General features: G+C 39.1%; 1 protein-coding gene across 5 annotated transcripts in view; it reads left to right on the top strand.

The window, feature by feature from the left end:
* LOC128022690 (engulfment and cell motility protein 2) overlaps positions 1–17745 on the top strand; it is an 84654-nt gene extending 66909 nt beyond the window's left edge. For all 5 annotated transcript variants that reach the window (XM_052610481.1, XM_052610480.1, XM_052610484.1 and 2 more), the window contains exon 21: positions 16539–17745. In XM_052610481.1, coding sequence (XP_052466441.1) covers positions 16539–16739 — 201 coding nt within the window. In that variant the 3' untranslated portion in view covers positions 16740–17745. The remainder of the gene's footprint in view (positions 1–16538) is intronic.
* Positions 17746–18169: the final 424 nt, after the last annotated feature.

Consider the following 18169-nt stretch of genomic DNA (forward strand, 5'->3'; position numbering starts at 1 on the left):
CCTTCTGTCACGGTAGGGTTTAGGAAAAATACAAGGAGAGGGTAGGATCCAATTGCAGGTGTGGTTTATTGCACAAACAGGTTAAATACAAAATAAAACTGTCTTGAGAGACAAACCAAACAAAAGGGGAACCGGATGAAACGGATAAGAATGCGGAGGAACAAGAAGATAATGAGAAGACTCACGAGACAAGCACAACTCACACATAGGGTAAGGACTCCATCCAGACGACAGAGAAAGACAGCTCTATATAGGGAGACTAATGACTAAGGATAGTCAACACCTGTGCGATTTAATTGGAGTGCAATTACTGTGACGACATGACCAGACTAGCGGAATTAAAGTGCCTATGGTGAAGTGCCTAAGGAGAAGTGAGCTCACTAGGGGACACCCAGGAAACAGAGACTGACAGCGTGACAGGTAGGATACACAGAGGTGGAGTCAACCCAAACAAAGCATGCAAATGCAACACAGGGATTGGCCTGATACTGGCCATTTTCCCATCTTTGATCTTGTCAGGATAACGGTGTCATTTAAATACAGAGGTGCCTGACAGTATCGCCCATACCTTCACATTATCATAGAGACAAAAGGCACAGCTTTGCCTTGAGCTTAAAAAGCCAAATGGCAAGGAAGACCACAAAGACAAAAGGGACATTATCTCAGACACCTGATTTTCCTGATTTACCTCAAAATGTATATCAAAACGTTTTCAGTTCATATGCTATTACATTGTAATCCCACAGGTGTAACCAATCAGATAGCGCCGTGGGCGGGACATTGAGCAAGTCTGCAGAGTGGTGAATACAGAGAGGCTAAATAAAATTGACTTTAATCAAACCATGGATCCGTGATAAGTTTTGTGATCCGTCTTGCCACTAGTGTAGTAGCACTGATCACTTTGACGGGACAAATCGCACCCTGGTTATTAACATAATCACAAGTTCTCCTTCCATAGTTAGAACTATCCAGTCTGACCATGATAAATTCCCTGGAATTTTTGTAAATTTCCTTTCAGACAATAATTTAGCTACTCCATTTGCTACGACAATATGTCCCATTGCTTGACTTCCTTCCTCTTGAGCTGCTTTAACACTCTTTTTGACTATCTTAACCATTACAAAGTGTTCATAATCATTTTCCCCCACTAAATCATTATTCCACCACTGTGGTTCTACCTGCAGCAAATTCACGTGTGGAACATGTATTCCACTAAAATAAAGAGGATAGAGAATTTAAATGCAAAATGGATCAGGAGGAATTGGACACAACTTCCCTCCATATATCATATTTTCACTTATTCCATCATGTAATATACACCACTGTGCTTCCTTCACCTGCCATGCACCTGTGGCTTGATGTAAAGGAATTACCTCCCAAACTGCAGATCCATTAAGAGATAGACTAAACATTGTAGAACATGAGCAAATTACCAACTCATGTTCCTCAACACAGCAGTCTGTGGTAGAAATCATTGGTTGTTTCCCCTCAGCCCAATATCCATTTTTCCCTAATCTAATGACTGAATTTCCTAGTCTAATTCCCATTGACTGGAATTTTCTAAATGTCATTATGTTGCGCTTTCCATATACAGGCCATACCATAATTAAAGGTAGTACTCCAGAACCTGTTAAAGATTTCTCATCTATTGCAATTTTAACTAATGGAATATGTTTAGCAGAAGTTAAATTAAGTTGATTACCAAAAACCAGTAACAAAGATTCAGCTATTCATTCAGGAACTTGACCCATCCATATAACTTGAACATCTTCCACCATTTGATCCTTTACATTTTGAGCTTACAATAAATACGCTGCATGGTGTGTCTCAAAATTAGATGATTTTGCTAATGCGTCTGTCCTTCGCAGCATTATTAAGATGTTGACCCGGTGCTATAATATGTAAAGAACCCTGAAGAGCCTCAGAAAGTTCTTTCCCTGTCATTTTTCCCACCCACTGAGTGCATTTACTTAATTGACTCATTTGAGCAGTATTACTAATTGAATTGACAGAACCAAATAATCCCGCTATATCTCCCCATATATTTCGAGGTTTACGATTTTGACTACTCAGAATATTCCCCATTTTGAACTGGCCAAATTACTCTACTTTTGTAACATTCATGGTGATAGTTACATCCACCATAGATGCCCTCTCAATATTTAGCAAGATCTTTATCATTACTTGGCACCCAATCCCATAATCCCCATTTGGACATAAAGGGTAGAGTAAAATGTTGGCCAGATTTCAGAGTTGCATTCCGAGTTATTCCTTGAACCTGAGGAGTCCATAAAGCTTGGCTTCCTTGGTAAACACCAAATAAAATTAAAAACAAGCATACCATTAATGTTGTGTATTGAGAATAACTTGCAACCATCTCTAATCAATGTCAATGGAACTGATTCCTGAAATGGAAGCATAGAAATCATTAAACATCACTCCTTGTTACCAATCTTTAAAAGTAATGGATGAACATGGCTCAATTTCAGGCAATAAGCTATCACTGTCATTTTGTTTATTCACTAAACAAGGCTTAACTTGTGACCAATGATACCATCTATCTGTTCCTACACCCTTCCCTTTAAGGCACACACTTGTATCTGTTGTTAAAAGTATCTCATATGGTCCTTCCCACCTAGGCTCTAAACCTTTCCTAGCAATTCGTTTGACCATTACAAAACTACCTAACTCGGGAATGTGTGGAATGTCAGTAGTGGTGTGTTTTTCATCCCACTTCTGCTGAGCTTTTCGCACCTTCGGATGTTTTCTTTGGTAGCACTGTCCAGCATAGTGAGATATCTTCTTAACTTTTAGACAGTAACAGGGGTGACTCCCTGTCAAGGCAGGGATGAAAAGTTGATTGTCTCTTTTTTCTTACTCTTACAGAGGGGCGCTTATTCCTATTGTGGGCGCAAAGTGCAAATGCCACTCCTCTTCGATTTGGCCTGTTTCCTTCATCCTTGTTTGATCTAATAGCCATCTCTAGATGACCAGCCCATTGCATAATTTGGTCAAATGTTTCTCCTGGATTGACTCCAAGTATTTGTTGATATTTTGTGCTAAAACCATCCACAAGTGTGTCAGTAAACTGTACATTATCTCTGTCTGTTTCTTTCTTAGCATAGTGAGATCATCTTTAATATGCATTTCATTTACGCAGGGCATATTCATCTGGAAATTCATCATCTTTTTGCTTAATCAATGTAACTGATGTGCAAGGAAGTACCGCTGCCCAGGATATCTTGGATTTCTTTTCAGAACGCATCTAAGGCTCTCCAAAGACCCAGGGGTCGTCCCTGGCCATCAACCCACAAGTGTATCCATTGGGCTGTTGTTATTGATGCTGACAAGCGTTCCCATCTGTCTCTTGGGATTGTAGCTTTCACAATAGTGTGTATGTCTTTTAGTGACATTTGATGTTCTTCAACCAAGGAATCTAATTCTCACCAAAACTCAGTGTTTGGATCTTGTCTCTTCAAATGAGGCAAAGCTGTAAGAATGGCTTGACGTTCTCCTGGTGTGAATGGTCTATCTTCCATCATCATTTCAGATTGTAATTCTTCCTTTTTAACAGCAGGTGAAGAGAATTCAGGACCGACCTTATCAACTGTGATCATGTCATCTTCTCTAGTCTCATCGTGACATGTCTCTGTTTGGCTGGCTGTTTTGGATCTGGTTATTACTGGAGCAGCCTGTGCAGATGCAATAAATATTTTGTCAACTGGCCCTCCATTTGGCTTACTAGAAACTTTACATTGTCCAGGCAAATTGGATAAATTGGGTTGTATGGAGGAGGCAGTACAGTTTTTTTGCTGAGTTTACTGGTTCTTGCAAATATTTTCTTTCAGCCTCGGCTATTATATTTGTCCAATCTGGATCAAATGGATCATCAATGATTGTATCTTTTTCTGAAGATGTAATAGACATGATTTTATTCAACTTGTTATATGCTTCAAAAAGTGGAACTGGACTCCCATCTGAACTGCAACAAATCCCACCTTGTTTGACAATCCAGTGAGCTGCCAAGATCGGAAAGGCTTTCAACTTGACTTGAGTCTTTTTGGATCATGAACCATTTAAACTGTTCATCCAAAGAAGCATCAACATTCAGTCCTTTCTTCAAAAACTTAGCTTGCTTCTTGTTCTTTTCCAAGTACCAACCAGATATGGTTCTGCTGTTGCAGCCAGTCTCTGTAATTTTTGCAGAGGATCTGTGTGTCTCAGGCTCTCAGCAGCAGGGATATATTTAACTCTGTGTGTGAGTGTGAGTATCTGTGTGTGTATGTGCGCTGACTGCTGAAGGGATGGGTCCTGCCCTCCCCTCTCTTCCTCTCTCTCTAGCTGACAACTCAAAATAAAACAAAGAAAGATAAAGAGAACAAAGTTAAATCCTAAATATTCTTATAATTCCCTTTTTTTATTTTCAGTTGAGCTGATCTGTCTCTTTCCCAAACATTGAACAGCTTTACTGTCAAAATCAGAAGGCCCACGATTCTAGACACTATACAGTAATTCATAAAGATACCTTTTTACTTTAGTGTGTTTAAACGTTTTAGGGTTCTCAAAACAGCACTACCTTTAGCGAAGACCCGCCTCTTTAAACCGCTCCTAATCTTACAACTTATAGTCACCATCTCAACATCACATATGTCATCAGGCAGACTTAGATTTATTTTTAGGAAAAAGAAAAATGTCTTTCCTGATGAATCGTGATAATTGAGACAAATGTCTGAAATGGATATCCTGTTCGTGACGCCAAATGTTGATCTAAAATCAGTCTTTGTCCCCTTACAATTCAATCACAGGGCCGCATACCAGTTGCCTTGTCAAAAATCTTTATTGTCATATGTATCAGGCATAGGAGAGAAACATGTTGTCTTTGCTAGCTGTATGTTCATTTCTCCATTTCTCTGAGGCTTTAACAGTGACCATAGCTTATATACCACTGACCATATTCCTTACAAGGTACGGAAACATGTTTGTTTGTTTAAAATAGAACGTATACTTCATGCTTACATCAGTTGATATAAATTTATACATACATACATTGGTGGAAAGAATAAGCCACCCTATGCATCAGTGGAACACATGACATGTACACACTCCTGCATGTACACATTCTGTTATGGTCAAAATTAGCTCTTCTCCCTGTGTCTGTCATATGAACCTACATGTTCATGCAGACTTTAACTCGTGTAGTAAAACTTCATCATGCACTAAAACTTCACAAATATATATAAATAATATTAAAATAATAGATTTTTGGTCTAGAACTCTCTCCATCTCGCCTATCCTCTATGGTTTCATCCTCACTTCTTCACATCTCAGTTTTCAGCTCTGGACACGAAAATTGCTACGGACACTCTTTGCTCCACTTTAACCTCTTGCTTGGACAACTTTTGCCAACTGTCATCCAGGCCAGCACACACCACCCCATCTGCCCCCTGGCTGTCCGTGGTTCTCTGTGAACATCGCTCTAAACTCAGGGCTGCAGAGAGGAAATGGCAGAAATAAAGAAACTCTACCGACCTCATTGTGCATCAGTCTCTCCTCTCTTCCTTCTCTGTAAATGTCTTTGTGGCGAGTGGGGCGGGGCCGAGAGGCGTGGGAACGAGGAGTGAGGCCAGGTGTAGTGATTGGAGATGAGCTACACCTGCGCCCCACCGCCAGTATCGAGTCCCACGTAGGAGATGGAAGGATATAAACCTGGAGTGACGACCGTGAAGGACGAGAGAGGACCAGGCCTGGGACATTATTTTATGTTTTGGCTTTTATTTGTGCGCGTCAGTCGCCGTGAGGGGCTGACGCGCTGTTTTGTTTATTTTTGAATATTAAAATTATGTTTTGATTGTGCGCCGGTTCCGCCTCCTTCTTCCCGATGATTACGAAGTTAATAATTCAAAATAAATACAAAACGGCGCGTCAGCCCCTCACGGCGACTGACGCGCACAAATAAAAAGCAAACACATAAAATAATGTCCCAGGCCTGGTCCTCTCTCGTCCTTCACGGTCGTCACTCCAGTTTTATATCCTTCCATCTCCTACGTGGGACTCAAGACCGGCGGTGGGGCGCAGGTGTAGCTCATCTCCAATCACTACACCTGGCCTCACTCCTCGTTCCCACGCCTCTCGGCCCCGCCCCACTCGTCACAGTCTTCAATGCTAAAACATCCTACTACCACAACAAAATTAACGGCTGTTGTGATGCTCAGACACTCTTCAAAACTTTCTCTTCTCTTCTAAATCTGCCTCCACAACCTCCTCCATCGACTCTTGCAGCGGATGACTTTGCAGTTTTCTTCACAAATAAAAAAGTGCCGTATACAAAATGAGACAAGAATCATCCGTGACCAATTCTCCACACCTCAGACTGAGGATAACTTCACAATGACCAATGCACTCTCTCTCCTCCTCCTCTCCACTCTCAGAGATGGACGTTTCCAAACTTATCCTGTCCAATCATCCTACTACTTGTCCACTTGATCCTTTCCCTATTCACCTCCTTCAGGCCATTTTTCTTCAGTCATGCCTTCACTTAAATTATTAATACCTCTCTTCACTCTGTTACATTTCCCACAGCATTTAAGCAGGCTCTGGAAAGACCACTACTTAAGAAACCATCTCTAAATCCAGCACTTTTAGAGAACTATAGACCAGTATCCCTTCTTACATTCATTGCAAAGACACTTGATCGAGTAGTGTTCAACCAATTCTCAATGTTTCTTGTACAGAACAACCTTCTGGACAGCAACCAATCTGGCTTCAAAAGCACCCAATCAACTGAGACTGCTCTGCTCTCGGTTACTGATGCCTTGCGACTGGCAAGAGCAGCTTCAAAATACTCAGTACTCATCTTACTGGACCTGTCTGCTGCTTTTGACACTGTTAAACACCATATTCTCCTATCCACCCTCAGAAAGATGGGCATCTCTATACAGCTGGGTTCGTCAACCATAACTCCTTCCAGGACAGTCAGAAACCTAGGAGCTGTGATCAATCGTCAGTTAAGCTTCACAGACCATATTGCTACACCGACCCGGTCCTGCAGATTTTCCTTATACAACATTAGGAAGATTTAACCCTTCCTGTCAGAGCAAGCCACACAACTTCTGCAAGGGAACAACACCTTGTGGTGCCATCCCAAAGAAGTTCAAAATTACTCTCACAGACCTTTTCCTGGACTGTGTCCAGCTCGTGGAATGACCTCCCAATCTCAATCTGAACAGTCTTTAGTCTTTAAAGGGGGGGGTGAAATGCTCATTTTCACTCAATCTCCTGTTAATCTTGAGTACCTATAGAGTAGTACTGCATCCCTCATATCTCCAAAAAGTCTTTAGTTTTATTATATTTATAAGAGAAAAATAGTCTGTACCGATTTTTTTCGGAAAAACACGAGCCGCTGGAGGCGTGACGTGTGGGCGGAGCTAAAAAATCACAAGCGCGAGTAGGCTTTTGCGTTGGGAGCGTTTGGAAGCTGTGACGTTACCGTGAGAAAAAAAAAAACATAATCCAAAACAAACCATGGCTAACAGTCAGATTCAGCCATTTATTAATGATCCAGAATCAGATCCCGAGGCTGAAACTGAACGAGAGCATGTACCAGAGATGGGGACTCGAGTTTGAGACTCGGACTCGAGTGCGACTTAAGTCGCACAAACAGTGACTTCAGACTCGACTTTAGACTCGTCCTCGAAAGACTTCAGACTCGACTCGGACTCGAGCTGCGGGACTCGTGAACAATGTTAATTTTTAGTAAACGGCAGATGAGCTCGCTGTTAGAGTTGTGACGTTCGCGAACGAACCGATTCTTTTGAACGGCTCATAAACATGAACGATGGGAGCCGAGTCACGGCTGGAGGGGAGCCGTTCTTTCTGTCGCTCTTTTTTCCTATGCGTGTTTCAGAGCGCGTGTTTCACACAGATGCACACAAATGAGCTCCTCCGCGAGACAGAACAGTTATTGGGGGAGGGGGGCACCCAGCGCAGGCCAACCCTTTATAGCGTGATGATATTAGTTATTAGTTGTGCACGCATCCTTCACGTGAGTACTCCAGTGGAAAAAAACCTGCGTGCCTCTGTCATTGGGTAGGAGCGGAGCCATGACGTTTTGCACAGATATTCATTGCAGCCCACTTTGTTATTGTTCATTGACTTGAAGGGGCTGATGTCCTATTTGCAAAGTTTACAGTAGTAATAGTATGTAGACATTTCCATTTTATTTATTCTAATTTTATCTACTTTAAATATTTTTGGTTCTCTATCAAAATGTTCTTGTGTGATAACAATGTTCTTGTGTGGAAGTGTTTGTAGTAAAAGCTGTTTTGCACAGAAATTCATTGCAGCCGGCTTTGTTTTTGATGTTTATTTGTGAGTAGGTATTGTATGAATAACATAAGTCAGCGTAGCTTTGTTCATTCTTAAGCCAGACAAGAGGTGTGCAGCTATACAGCCAGGACAGACAGAAGGCCATTACTGAATCCATAAATGCAAAATACAGATATTAACTTAAAAGTAAAGCATTCTTGGTGTTTTTGTCATGTTGCAATAGCCTGTTTACACTGATTATATACCGAAATCAAAGTTAATATTGTATGCTAATAGATAGAGTTGTCATAATAACATATTACATGCTTTGAATTCCTTATATATAGCTATGCAGTGTTCTAAGCAGCTTGGATGGGTCGCTGTACGTGATGCAACATTTATTATAACCAGAGACTTAATATAATAAAGAGACTTGAGACTTGACTTGGACTCTAGCTCAGAGACTTGAGACTTGACTTGGACTCTAGCTCAGAGACTTGAGACTTGACTTGGACTCTAGCTCAGAGACTTGTGAGCATCTCTGGCATGTACATGTTATGTAATCCCTCTCTCCCGGGTCCTTTCTGATGCTCCGAGCACCCCCACCGTGCGGGGATCGAACCCTGGTCTCCGGCATGGGAGGTGGACGCACTAACAAGGAGGCAGAGATATTTTAAGCAGTTTTACTCACCGCCTGCGGTTCCAACACATGATCGTGACCCTTTTTCGTTGGGATAGCATCATCCTTAAGAAATAAATGATGTGCAAATCTGGCGTCAAACTGGGCCTTGTTTGTAAAACAAGCATCTTCGAAATGCAGGGAACAAACAAAAAACTTGCACAACTCCGTCGATGCTCTTTAAAAATAAACTCCGTCCACTGGTCCCTTAATGTTTTTGGTAATCTGTGCAGGGTTGCCTTGCCCTCGCAACCGAAAAACACACTTCTTTTGTGACATTTCGCTCTCGCTCTGATCAGTGTATGTCTGTGCTCTGCTATACGGGAGCGCGCGCTCTTCCGGCAGAAGTGCCTTAGGACCCATATAAGGAAATTCCGCTCCATCTAACGTCACACAGACCCATACTCGAAAAAAACTTTCCGTAACTTGTGACAAACCGGAAGGAGTATTTTTGGAACAAAAATACTCCTTCAAACGTATAACTTAATTTTTGAAACTTTGTCCATGTTTAGCATGGGAATCCAACTCTTTAACAGTATAAAAAACTCAGTATGCATGAAATAGCATTTCACCCCCCCTTTAATCATTTTCAAAAAACATTGAAAGACACAGATTTTTCGCCAGCACTTGACCAACTAATTTTAGCACTTACCTTTTCTTTTATATTCTATTCTTAAAAAAAAAAAAAACAACAACAACAACATAGCTACATGTTCTGTGCTAGATTAACTGAGACTTGTCATGGCACTTGTATACTGTTGTTGTTCTTCCGTTGGTCTGATTGCTTCTATGGTTTTCATTTGTAAGTCTGTTTAGATAAAAGCGTCTGCTAAATGATTAAATGTAAATATTAAATGTGACACCAAACAGTTTCTGGATCTTATAGATTTCCACTGTAATTTCAAAGTCATTGGGGACCAGAAAGGATTTTGTTACCAGCATTCTTCAGAATATGTTCTTTGCATTCAATGGAAGAAAGGAGCTTGTGCAGGTTTGGAACAACTCAAGGGAAAGTAAATGATGACAATAGTGTTATTTTGATTGCTTCCATTGTCCTCATTTGTAAGTCGCTTTGGATTAAAGCTTCTGCTAAATGACTTAATGTAATGTAAATGACAGTGTTCTGGATTACCTTCTGTTTGTTAAAATAATGTCTGCAAATAAATCCATATCTCAACACTTTTAGCAACTACGAGAAAGTAGCATACACTGAATCCTGAAATTAATTCAGAATCAACATGAAGCAAGTATTTTATTAATATTTATTTAAAAAAAATTTCATGTTGTTATTGTGTTCATGTGCTATCAAGGCTATTATCACCAACACTGTTACTGATACATCGCTCACCGTCGGCCTGACGATGGCAAATGGCCAATCATCGGCTTGATGTGTCTGGGCTTTATCCAAAACAAATGTCATTTTGACAGTAGAAATTCACACCGATTAAACACTGATGCATTCATAACGGAGCACACAGTAGTTATATACAGTATTGTTCAAAATAATAGCAGTACAATGTGACTAACCAGAATAATCAAGGTTTTTAGTATATTTTTTATTGCTACGTGGCAAACAAGTTACCAGTAGGTTCAGTAGATTCTCAGAAAACAAATGAGACCCAGCATTCATGATATGCACGCTCTTAAGGCTGTGCAATTGGGCAATTAGTTGAAAGGGGTGTGTTCAAAAAAATAGCAGTGTCTACCTTTGACTGTACAAACTCAAAACTATTTTGTACAAACATTTTTTTTTTCTGGGCTTTAGCAATCCTGTGAATCACTAAACTAATATTTAGTTGTATGACCACAGTTTTTGACATCTGTGTGGCATGGAGTCAACCAACTTGTGGCACCTCTCAGCTGTTATTCCACTCCATGATTCTTTAACAACATTCCACAGTTCATTCACATTTCTTGGTTTTGCTTCAGAAACAGTATTTTTGATATCACCCCACAAGTTCTCAATTGGATTAAGGTCTGGAGATTGGGCTGGCCACTCCATAACATTAATTTTGTTGGTTTGGAACCAAGACTTTGCCCGTTTACTAGTGTGTTTTGGGTCATTGTCTTGTTGAAACAACCATTTCAAGGGCATGTCCTCTTCAGCATAGGGCAACATGACCTCTTCAAGTATTTTAACATATGCAAACTGATCCATGATCCCTGGTATGCGATAAATAGGCCCAACACCATAGTAGGAGAAACATGCCCATATCATGATGCTTGCACCTCCATGCTTCACTGTCTTCACTGTGTACTGTGGCTTGAATTCAGAGTTTGGGGGTCGTCTCACAAACTGCCTGTGGCCCTTGGACCCAAAAAGAACAATTTTACTCTCATCAGTCCACAAAATGTTCTTCCATTTCTCTTTAGGCCAGTTGATGTGTTCTTTGGCAAATTGTAACCTCTTCTGCACATGCCTTTTTTTAACAGAGGGACTTTGCGGGGGATTCTTGAAAATATATTAGCTTCACACAGATGTCTTCTAACTGTCACAGTACTTACAGGTAACTCCAGACTGTCTTTGATCATCCTGGAGGTGATCATTGGCTGAGCCTTTGCCATTCTGGTTATTCTTCTATCCATTTTGATGGTTGTCTTCCGTTTTCTTCCACGTCTCTCTGGTTTTGCTCTCCATTTTAAGGCATTGGAGATCATTTTAGCTGAACAGCCTATCATTTTTTGCACCTCTTTATAGGTTTTCCCCTCTCTAATCAACTTTTTAATCAAAGTACGCTGTTCTTCTGAACAATGTCTTGAACGACCCATTTTCCTCAGCTTTCAAATGCATGTTCAACAAGTGTTGGCTTCATCCTTAAATAGGGGTCACCTGATTCACACCTGTTTCTTCACAAAATTGATGACCTCAGTGATTGAATGCCACACTGCTATTTTTTTGAACACACCCCTTTCAACTAATTCAACTAATTGCCCAATTGCACAGCCTTAAGAGCGTGCATATCATGAATGCTGGGTCTCATTTGTTTTCTGAGAATCTACTGAACCTACTGGTAACTTGTTTGCCACGTAGCAATAAAAAAATATACAAAAAACCTTGATTATTCTGGTTAGTCACATTGTACTGCTATTATTTTGAACAATACTGTATATATACAGTGGGGCTCGAAAGTTTGGGCACCCCTTGCAGAATCTGTGAAAATATTAGTAATTTTCAAAAAATAAGAGAGATCATACTAAATGCATGTTATTTTTTATTTAGTACTGTCCTGAGTAAGATATTGTGAATAAAAGATATTAACATTTAGTCCACAAGACAAAAAAAAAAATGCTGAAATTATTAAAATAACCCTACTCAAAAGTTTGGGAACCCTTGGTTCTTAATACTGTGTTCTGTTACCTGATGATCCTCGACTGTCTTTCTGTTTTGTGATGGTTGTGCATGAGTCCCTTGTTTGTTCTGAACAGTTAAACTGAGCAGCGTTCTACAGAAAAATCTTTAAGGTCCTGCAGATTCTTCAGTTTTCCAGTATCTTTGCATATTTGAACCCTTTCCAGCAGTGACTTTATGATTTTGAGATACACCTTATCACACTGAGGACATTTGAGGGACTCAAACACAACTATTTAAAAAGATTCAAACATTCACTGATGCTCCAGAAGGAAACAAGATGCATTAAGAGCTGGGGGGTGAAAACTTTTGAACACAATGAAGATGGCCAAATTTGTCTTATTTTGTTGAAATATATTTTTTTTCCATTTAGTTCTGCCCTTCGTAAGCAACAGAAGATACTTGTATGTTTCCCGGTAAACAAATTAAGTACAATTTACCTTGATCTTCAAATTCCAAAAGTTTTCACCCCCCAGCTCTTAATGCAACTTGTTTCCTTCTCTTATTTTTTGAAAATTACTCATATTTTCACAGATTCTGCAAGGGGTGGCCAAACTTTCGATCCCCACTGTGTGTGTGTATATATATATATATATATATATATATATATATATATATATATATATATATATATATATATATATAACCTGTTTTTTATTGTTTTAAACTCTAAACTATGATATGTGTGTGTATGTCTGCAAAGTCACATCTCTTCCATTAACTATAGGGGTGTAACGGTACGTGTATTCGTACCGGACCATTTCGGTACAGGGCTTTCGGTTCGGTGCATGTGTGTACCGAATGATGGAATGCAATATTTTGTGTGCGGAAAATAAGTACATTTTCGTGTTTCCAAACGAACATATTAATTGCGTTCAGCGCAAATCCCGCCCGGCAGCTGATTCTAATAGGCCGGCGACACACTGGATGCATGGTGCACAGTGGCGGCTCCAGACAATTTTGATTGGGGGGGCAATGGGGGTTCCTGGTCATTTCAAGGGGAGTCTCATGAAAACCAACAAAAAATACAGTGGACACGGCTAATAACTGCATATTACTGCTACTAAACAACAAAAACAACACAGCATATCAACTACTTTGTTTTTAATTAATCAATTGCAGTTTGCAAACAATATGCTCAAACTTTAAAGGGTTGGCGCTTTAAATGGTTCGTGTCACCAATACGCATTAATCCACAAATGACTTAAGCGGTTAACTTTTTTAACGTGGCTGACAGTCCCTCTGAACAGGGCCGTGCAGAGACCTTTGGAGGGGCAGGTGCTCAAAGTATAAAAGGGGCACATGGAACAAGGCTTTAAATGGCGCTGCTCAAAATATCAATACAGCAATATATTTTACAAATGCTTTGATGCAGTTTTGAAAAAGAAACAATAGAGAAGACAATTTTAAGTTTAAAATAATAATAGCTCTGGGATTAGAAACTGAAATGTCTTAAATTGTCCCTACCTGATGGCTTTTTCTTCTCTGTTCTACAGAATAATTAAGAACAGCTGTTATAGTAAAAACTATAGAAAACAATTGTGCCTCTACATTTTCCTCTTTCTCACCAGCCTCTGTCTCCTGGCTTGCTGTTCCCTGCTCTCTTTCTGTCACTTGTGCCTCTACATTTCCCTCTTTTTCTTCCTCTATCTCCATCTCCTCATCTGATCTATTACTTTCCACTCTCTGTCCATCTAGGAACAAGGCTCAATTTACTATTTCAGCACTAATCTATTATTTTAACCATCACTACTACTCTTGCACCTAATTAATAAGTCTACCTTAAATATTGATTCAAAACATTAAAAAAATGTTGTAGTTGTTGTCTAAAATCGAAACCCTTTGCAATGTAAACAAATGACAGGCTACATTTGTTATTCATATCCTACACAGTGCACTTTGATGTCAGGTATATTATGCATTTTTTTTTTTATTGATATTTTTACATTTATTTCCAGTGAGATATTATTGAGTTTACAGGCTAAAGTGGTCTTTCTGTGGTAAACACTGTTGCTATTGTAGAAAAAAATATATATTTGCGTCACATTTAAAATATAATTAAATTTTAATTCATTTCTGAATTGTTTTTATTTTTATAATGATAATTCAGAGAATGAGAAAATCTGAATAAGCCTTACCAGTGTTGTGATAATTATTTTTTAGGCACTCTATGTGTTAAAAAATAAATAAGTACTGTAATATAATAATAGTTTAGTCAAATAAAATAAAAAGACCAGACCCTTCGATGCCTGTGAAACTTTTCTCTCTCAAACAGCTAGTGATACTTCTACACTACAGGCTACACACAGCAATATAAACAACATATCTGCATGTTCTCACATCACATCGTTCTTGTAAAATAATAATAAGTAAATAAACATCAAAATTACTTCGCTGAGAATGAAACACCACTTACCAGCTGCCACGGTGTTGAAAATGTCCTTTAGCAATAAAAAAATGCTCGTGAGGAATCGTCAAGGTCAGATGAGGTCATGAGATCATCATCTTGGTCATTTTATTTACGGCTTAATTATTATTAATAAATTGTACTAATATTATGATTGGGCGTGGGCAGGCATTCATAAAAGGGAATGTTATCACAAAAAAAATTTTTAGGAAATTTTGCTTTGACAAAAGGGCACTTAAGGGGCAAAGGAGCAGGTGCTCAAGTGAACCGGTTCTTTCGGACAATTCGATCAAATAAAACCAGTTGAAAAAAAAAAAAACGGTTCACCGGTTCTTTTGCGCTCGATGTAATGTCATTCGCGATGACTGCCCTTCATTCAAGTCTTCGGTTTACCAGCGCTCATAACACTTGCACAGAATCAGTTTAGAATAAATCATCAAAAGAATCAGTTCGGTTCAGACGAGCTGTGAGTCAGTCTGCTTCACACTGAATCACACATGCGCAGTATCATCTGCTCCTCGGTTCTCGAATCGGACGCGTCTGACAGAAATGGTAACCGTCTAACGCTCCAAGGGGGCAGGCCGACTGGAACCAAGTGCGACACGCATTTGTTCCGCCTGTCACATCAGGTCGAATTATTGTGATACATGGTGCTGCATTGTAGCCTATCGAAGGCGCCGCGATTTGATCAAATGCGCAGTTGTTTGGTGTGATTTTACGATTCCAAATTTAGGGGGGCCAGAGGGGGGGCCAAGCTTGGTGACACGGGTGACCCCTAGAACCGCCAGTGGTGGTGCAAGCGTCTCAGCTGCGTGCGGCTCCCATGTTAACAGGTTAGAGCTTGCAGACTGCCTGCGTGAGACGCGCATCTCAGGCGCAGCCCGAGCCACGCAGAAAACGCGTGCATGCTAGAAATAGAACCGACGCCTATTTTTCACGCGACACGCAAGCGTGTTGGAAGCATTTCCAGGCAAAATAGAATAGGAAAATATGTTTATATGTCATTTTGTACACAAATACATATTAATTCATGACACTTTGATGTTTGAAAGTCTATAGGTTGACATAAATTCAGATATAAATGTAATTTAAAAAATAAATGAAATATTATCAATTTTCAAATATTGCACCTGTCAAACATAAGTAGTCTGTTTTGCCGTCAATACTGTTGATGGTGTCCTTTATCAGTAGGCTTTATATTTATGCTCAACATGAAGTATAGATATTGTTGTCATGAAGACAAGAGCCTGGTCTGTGTCAGCGGTCTCCCTGTCACCTACAGCAGCAGGCACGGCACGGTTCTGGTGAAGCAGGCCTACAAGCTGGGATTGGTAATGCTGCACTGTAATCATAGTTATTTATTGATATTTTTCATTATATTTTATTATATGATATTGGTTTGAGACTGAGAGAGTATTTTATTTAGTGGAGAACTTTTCAGCAGTATTTTATTTCTTATTCTTTTTTTATTTTATATATATTTTATTAAAAAGTTTTTTTTTTTTTTTTTTTTTTTTAAGTGTATAGTAATAAACAACCTGCAGTTTAATGTTTGCATTTCTTTCCCTCACTGTACCGAAAATGAACCGAACCGTGACTTTAAAAACGAGGTACGTACCGAACCTTGAATTTTGCGTACCGTTACACCCCTAATTAACTATGTTTCACATGACAACTGCTGTCGATCACTGGTACAGATTCACAGAGACTACGGTAGACTGCAGTGCTTGAATATGATATTTTACACTTTATTGGGAAAGATGAGTGATGTTTGTCCTGGGTTTGTTTGTATGTGTCAGTACTGCATCTGGAGAGATGGACTGTCTGCGCTCTTGGGGAAGGAGTTAGGCAGTGATCTCACACGAAGTGACCTTGACACATTAATGAGCATGGAAATGAAGCTCCGCCTCCTTGACCTGGAGAACATCACCATCCCTGAGGCTCCTCCCCCTGTTCCCAAAGAGCCCAGCACTTACAACTTCACCTACAACTATGGATGAGATGGATCTGCCCTCACATTCAGTGCTTGTGTTTTCTGTGTTGTTCATCTTCAGAGGTGAAGTGTGTCATTTGTCTGTCACTAAGAAAAGTTCCTGCCTGTTTCATGTTGAGAATCAATCTGTGACCTACATGGGCCAAAGAGCATGACACACTTCACCTTTATGGTAGTGTATGTGGCTGAACATGATCATGGTTTCCAGAGTCCTTTTACGAATGTTTGTAAGGCAGAAAAAACTAACCGTTCTTTTGTCTTCAAGAATTTATTTTTAAACGAGAGAAGCAGAAACAGTATCCTAAACATCATTGTGCGTCTACTCCCATGTGTGATGTGGTGTTAACTCAACTGAACAGTAACTTTGAACACCCCACATATCTGTCTGCAGAGAACTAATATTTACTGACATTTGCTTGTCAATAAAAATATATTTTTTGTACTTTGTGAAAGACACTATATGTTATGTTGAGAACACAAGGTTTGCATGAAACGGAGGAAGAAAGCAAGTAAGTGCAAGAAGATTTTGTGCTGAATTCTGACTCGTGGACTGAATGGGATACGACATTGAAAAATCAACCTCTCTCTACAGTCCTGCAGAAACTATGTGATAATAGCCATACGAGTTTGTTGATTTGGACATTTATTCTGTGATTTCTGTTACAGTACTTACACATGACTGCTCACTCTGTTAAGATGAAATATTTACACATGTTTATCTTCTGTATGTTCATTCATGTTTGCTTGCCATACTATAAGGTTATTCTGTGTGAAAGTAGCGATTCCCTTTTTATTTCTCATTGCCAAATAGGTAATTTAATTTTTTTTTTCCTTTTGATTTGTGAAAGTTGTGCATTTATTGTTATTGACGGGAGAAAAAACATTCCATCATTTAAAATTTGATGGTGTAACAATATTTTCTGAAGGCCACTATATATAAACTGTATATATTGTACTGCCTTATCACAGTAATGCAATGGATTTGTGTGCAATAATAAAATGTGTTTAAGTCATTGCTTGATATTTTTCATCAATTTGATAAATCATTGAATCACATTAAGTCACTATTAAGTTAGTGTATTAGGCTATGTGTGACAGGCTGGTCATTCTCTTTTATTCTCTAATAGCCTTAATAGTTTCTAATTTGTATTATAATTTTTTGCCATAAACCTTAATACACCATATAAGTAGATCCACGTGAAAATAATCGAGCACAGGCACAAAATTATAAATGGCACAAATTTCCTCTGCATTATGCCATAAAACAATGTGTCATTGTAGATCTTTTCTAATATTATATATATATATATATATATATATATATATATATATATATATATATATATATATATATATATACATATAATTTTTATTTTTATTTTTTATTTTATTTTTTTTAAATTAAATTACCACTGATGCCAAACTATGAGATGAAAA

This window comes from Carassius gibelio, chromosome A11 (assembly GCF_023724105.1).
Source record: "Carassius gibelio isolate Cgi1373 ecotype wild population from Czech Republic chromosome A11, carGib1.2-hapl.c, whole genome shotgun sequence".
NCBI lineage: Eukaryota > Metazoa > Chordata > Actinopteri > Cypriniformes > Cyprinidae > Carassius > Carassius gibelio.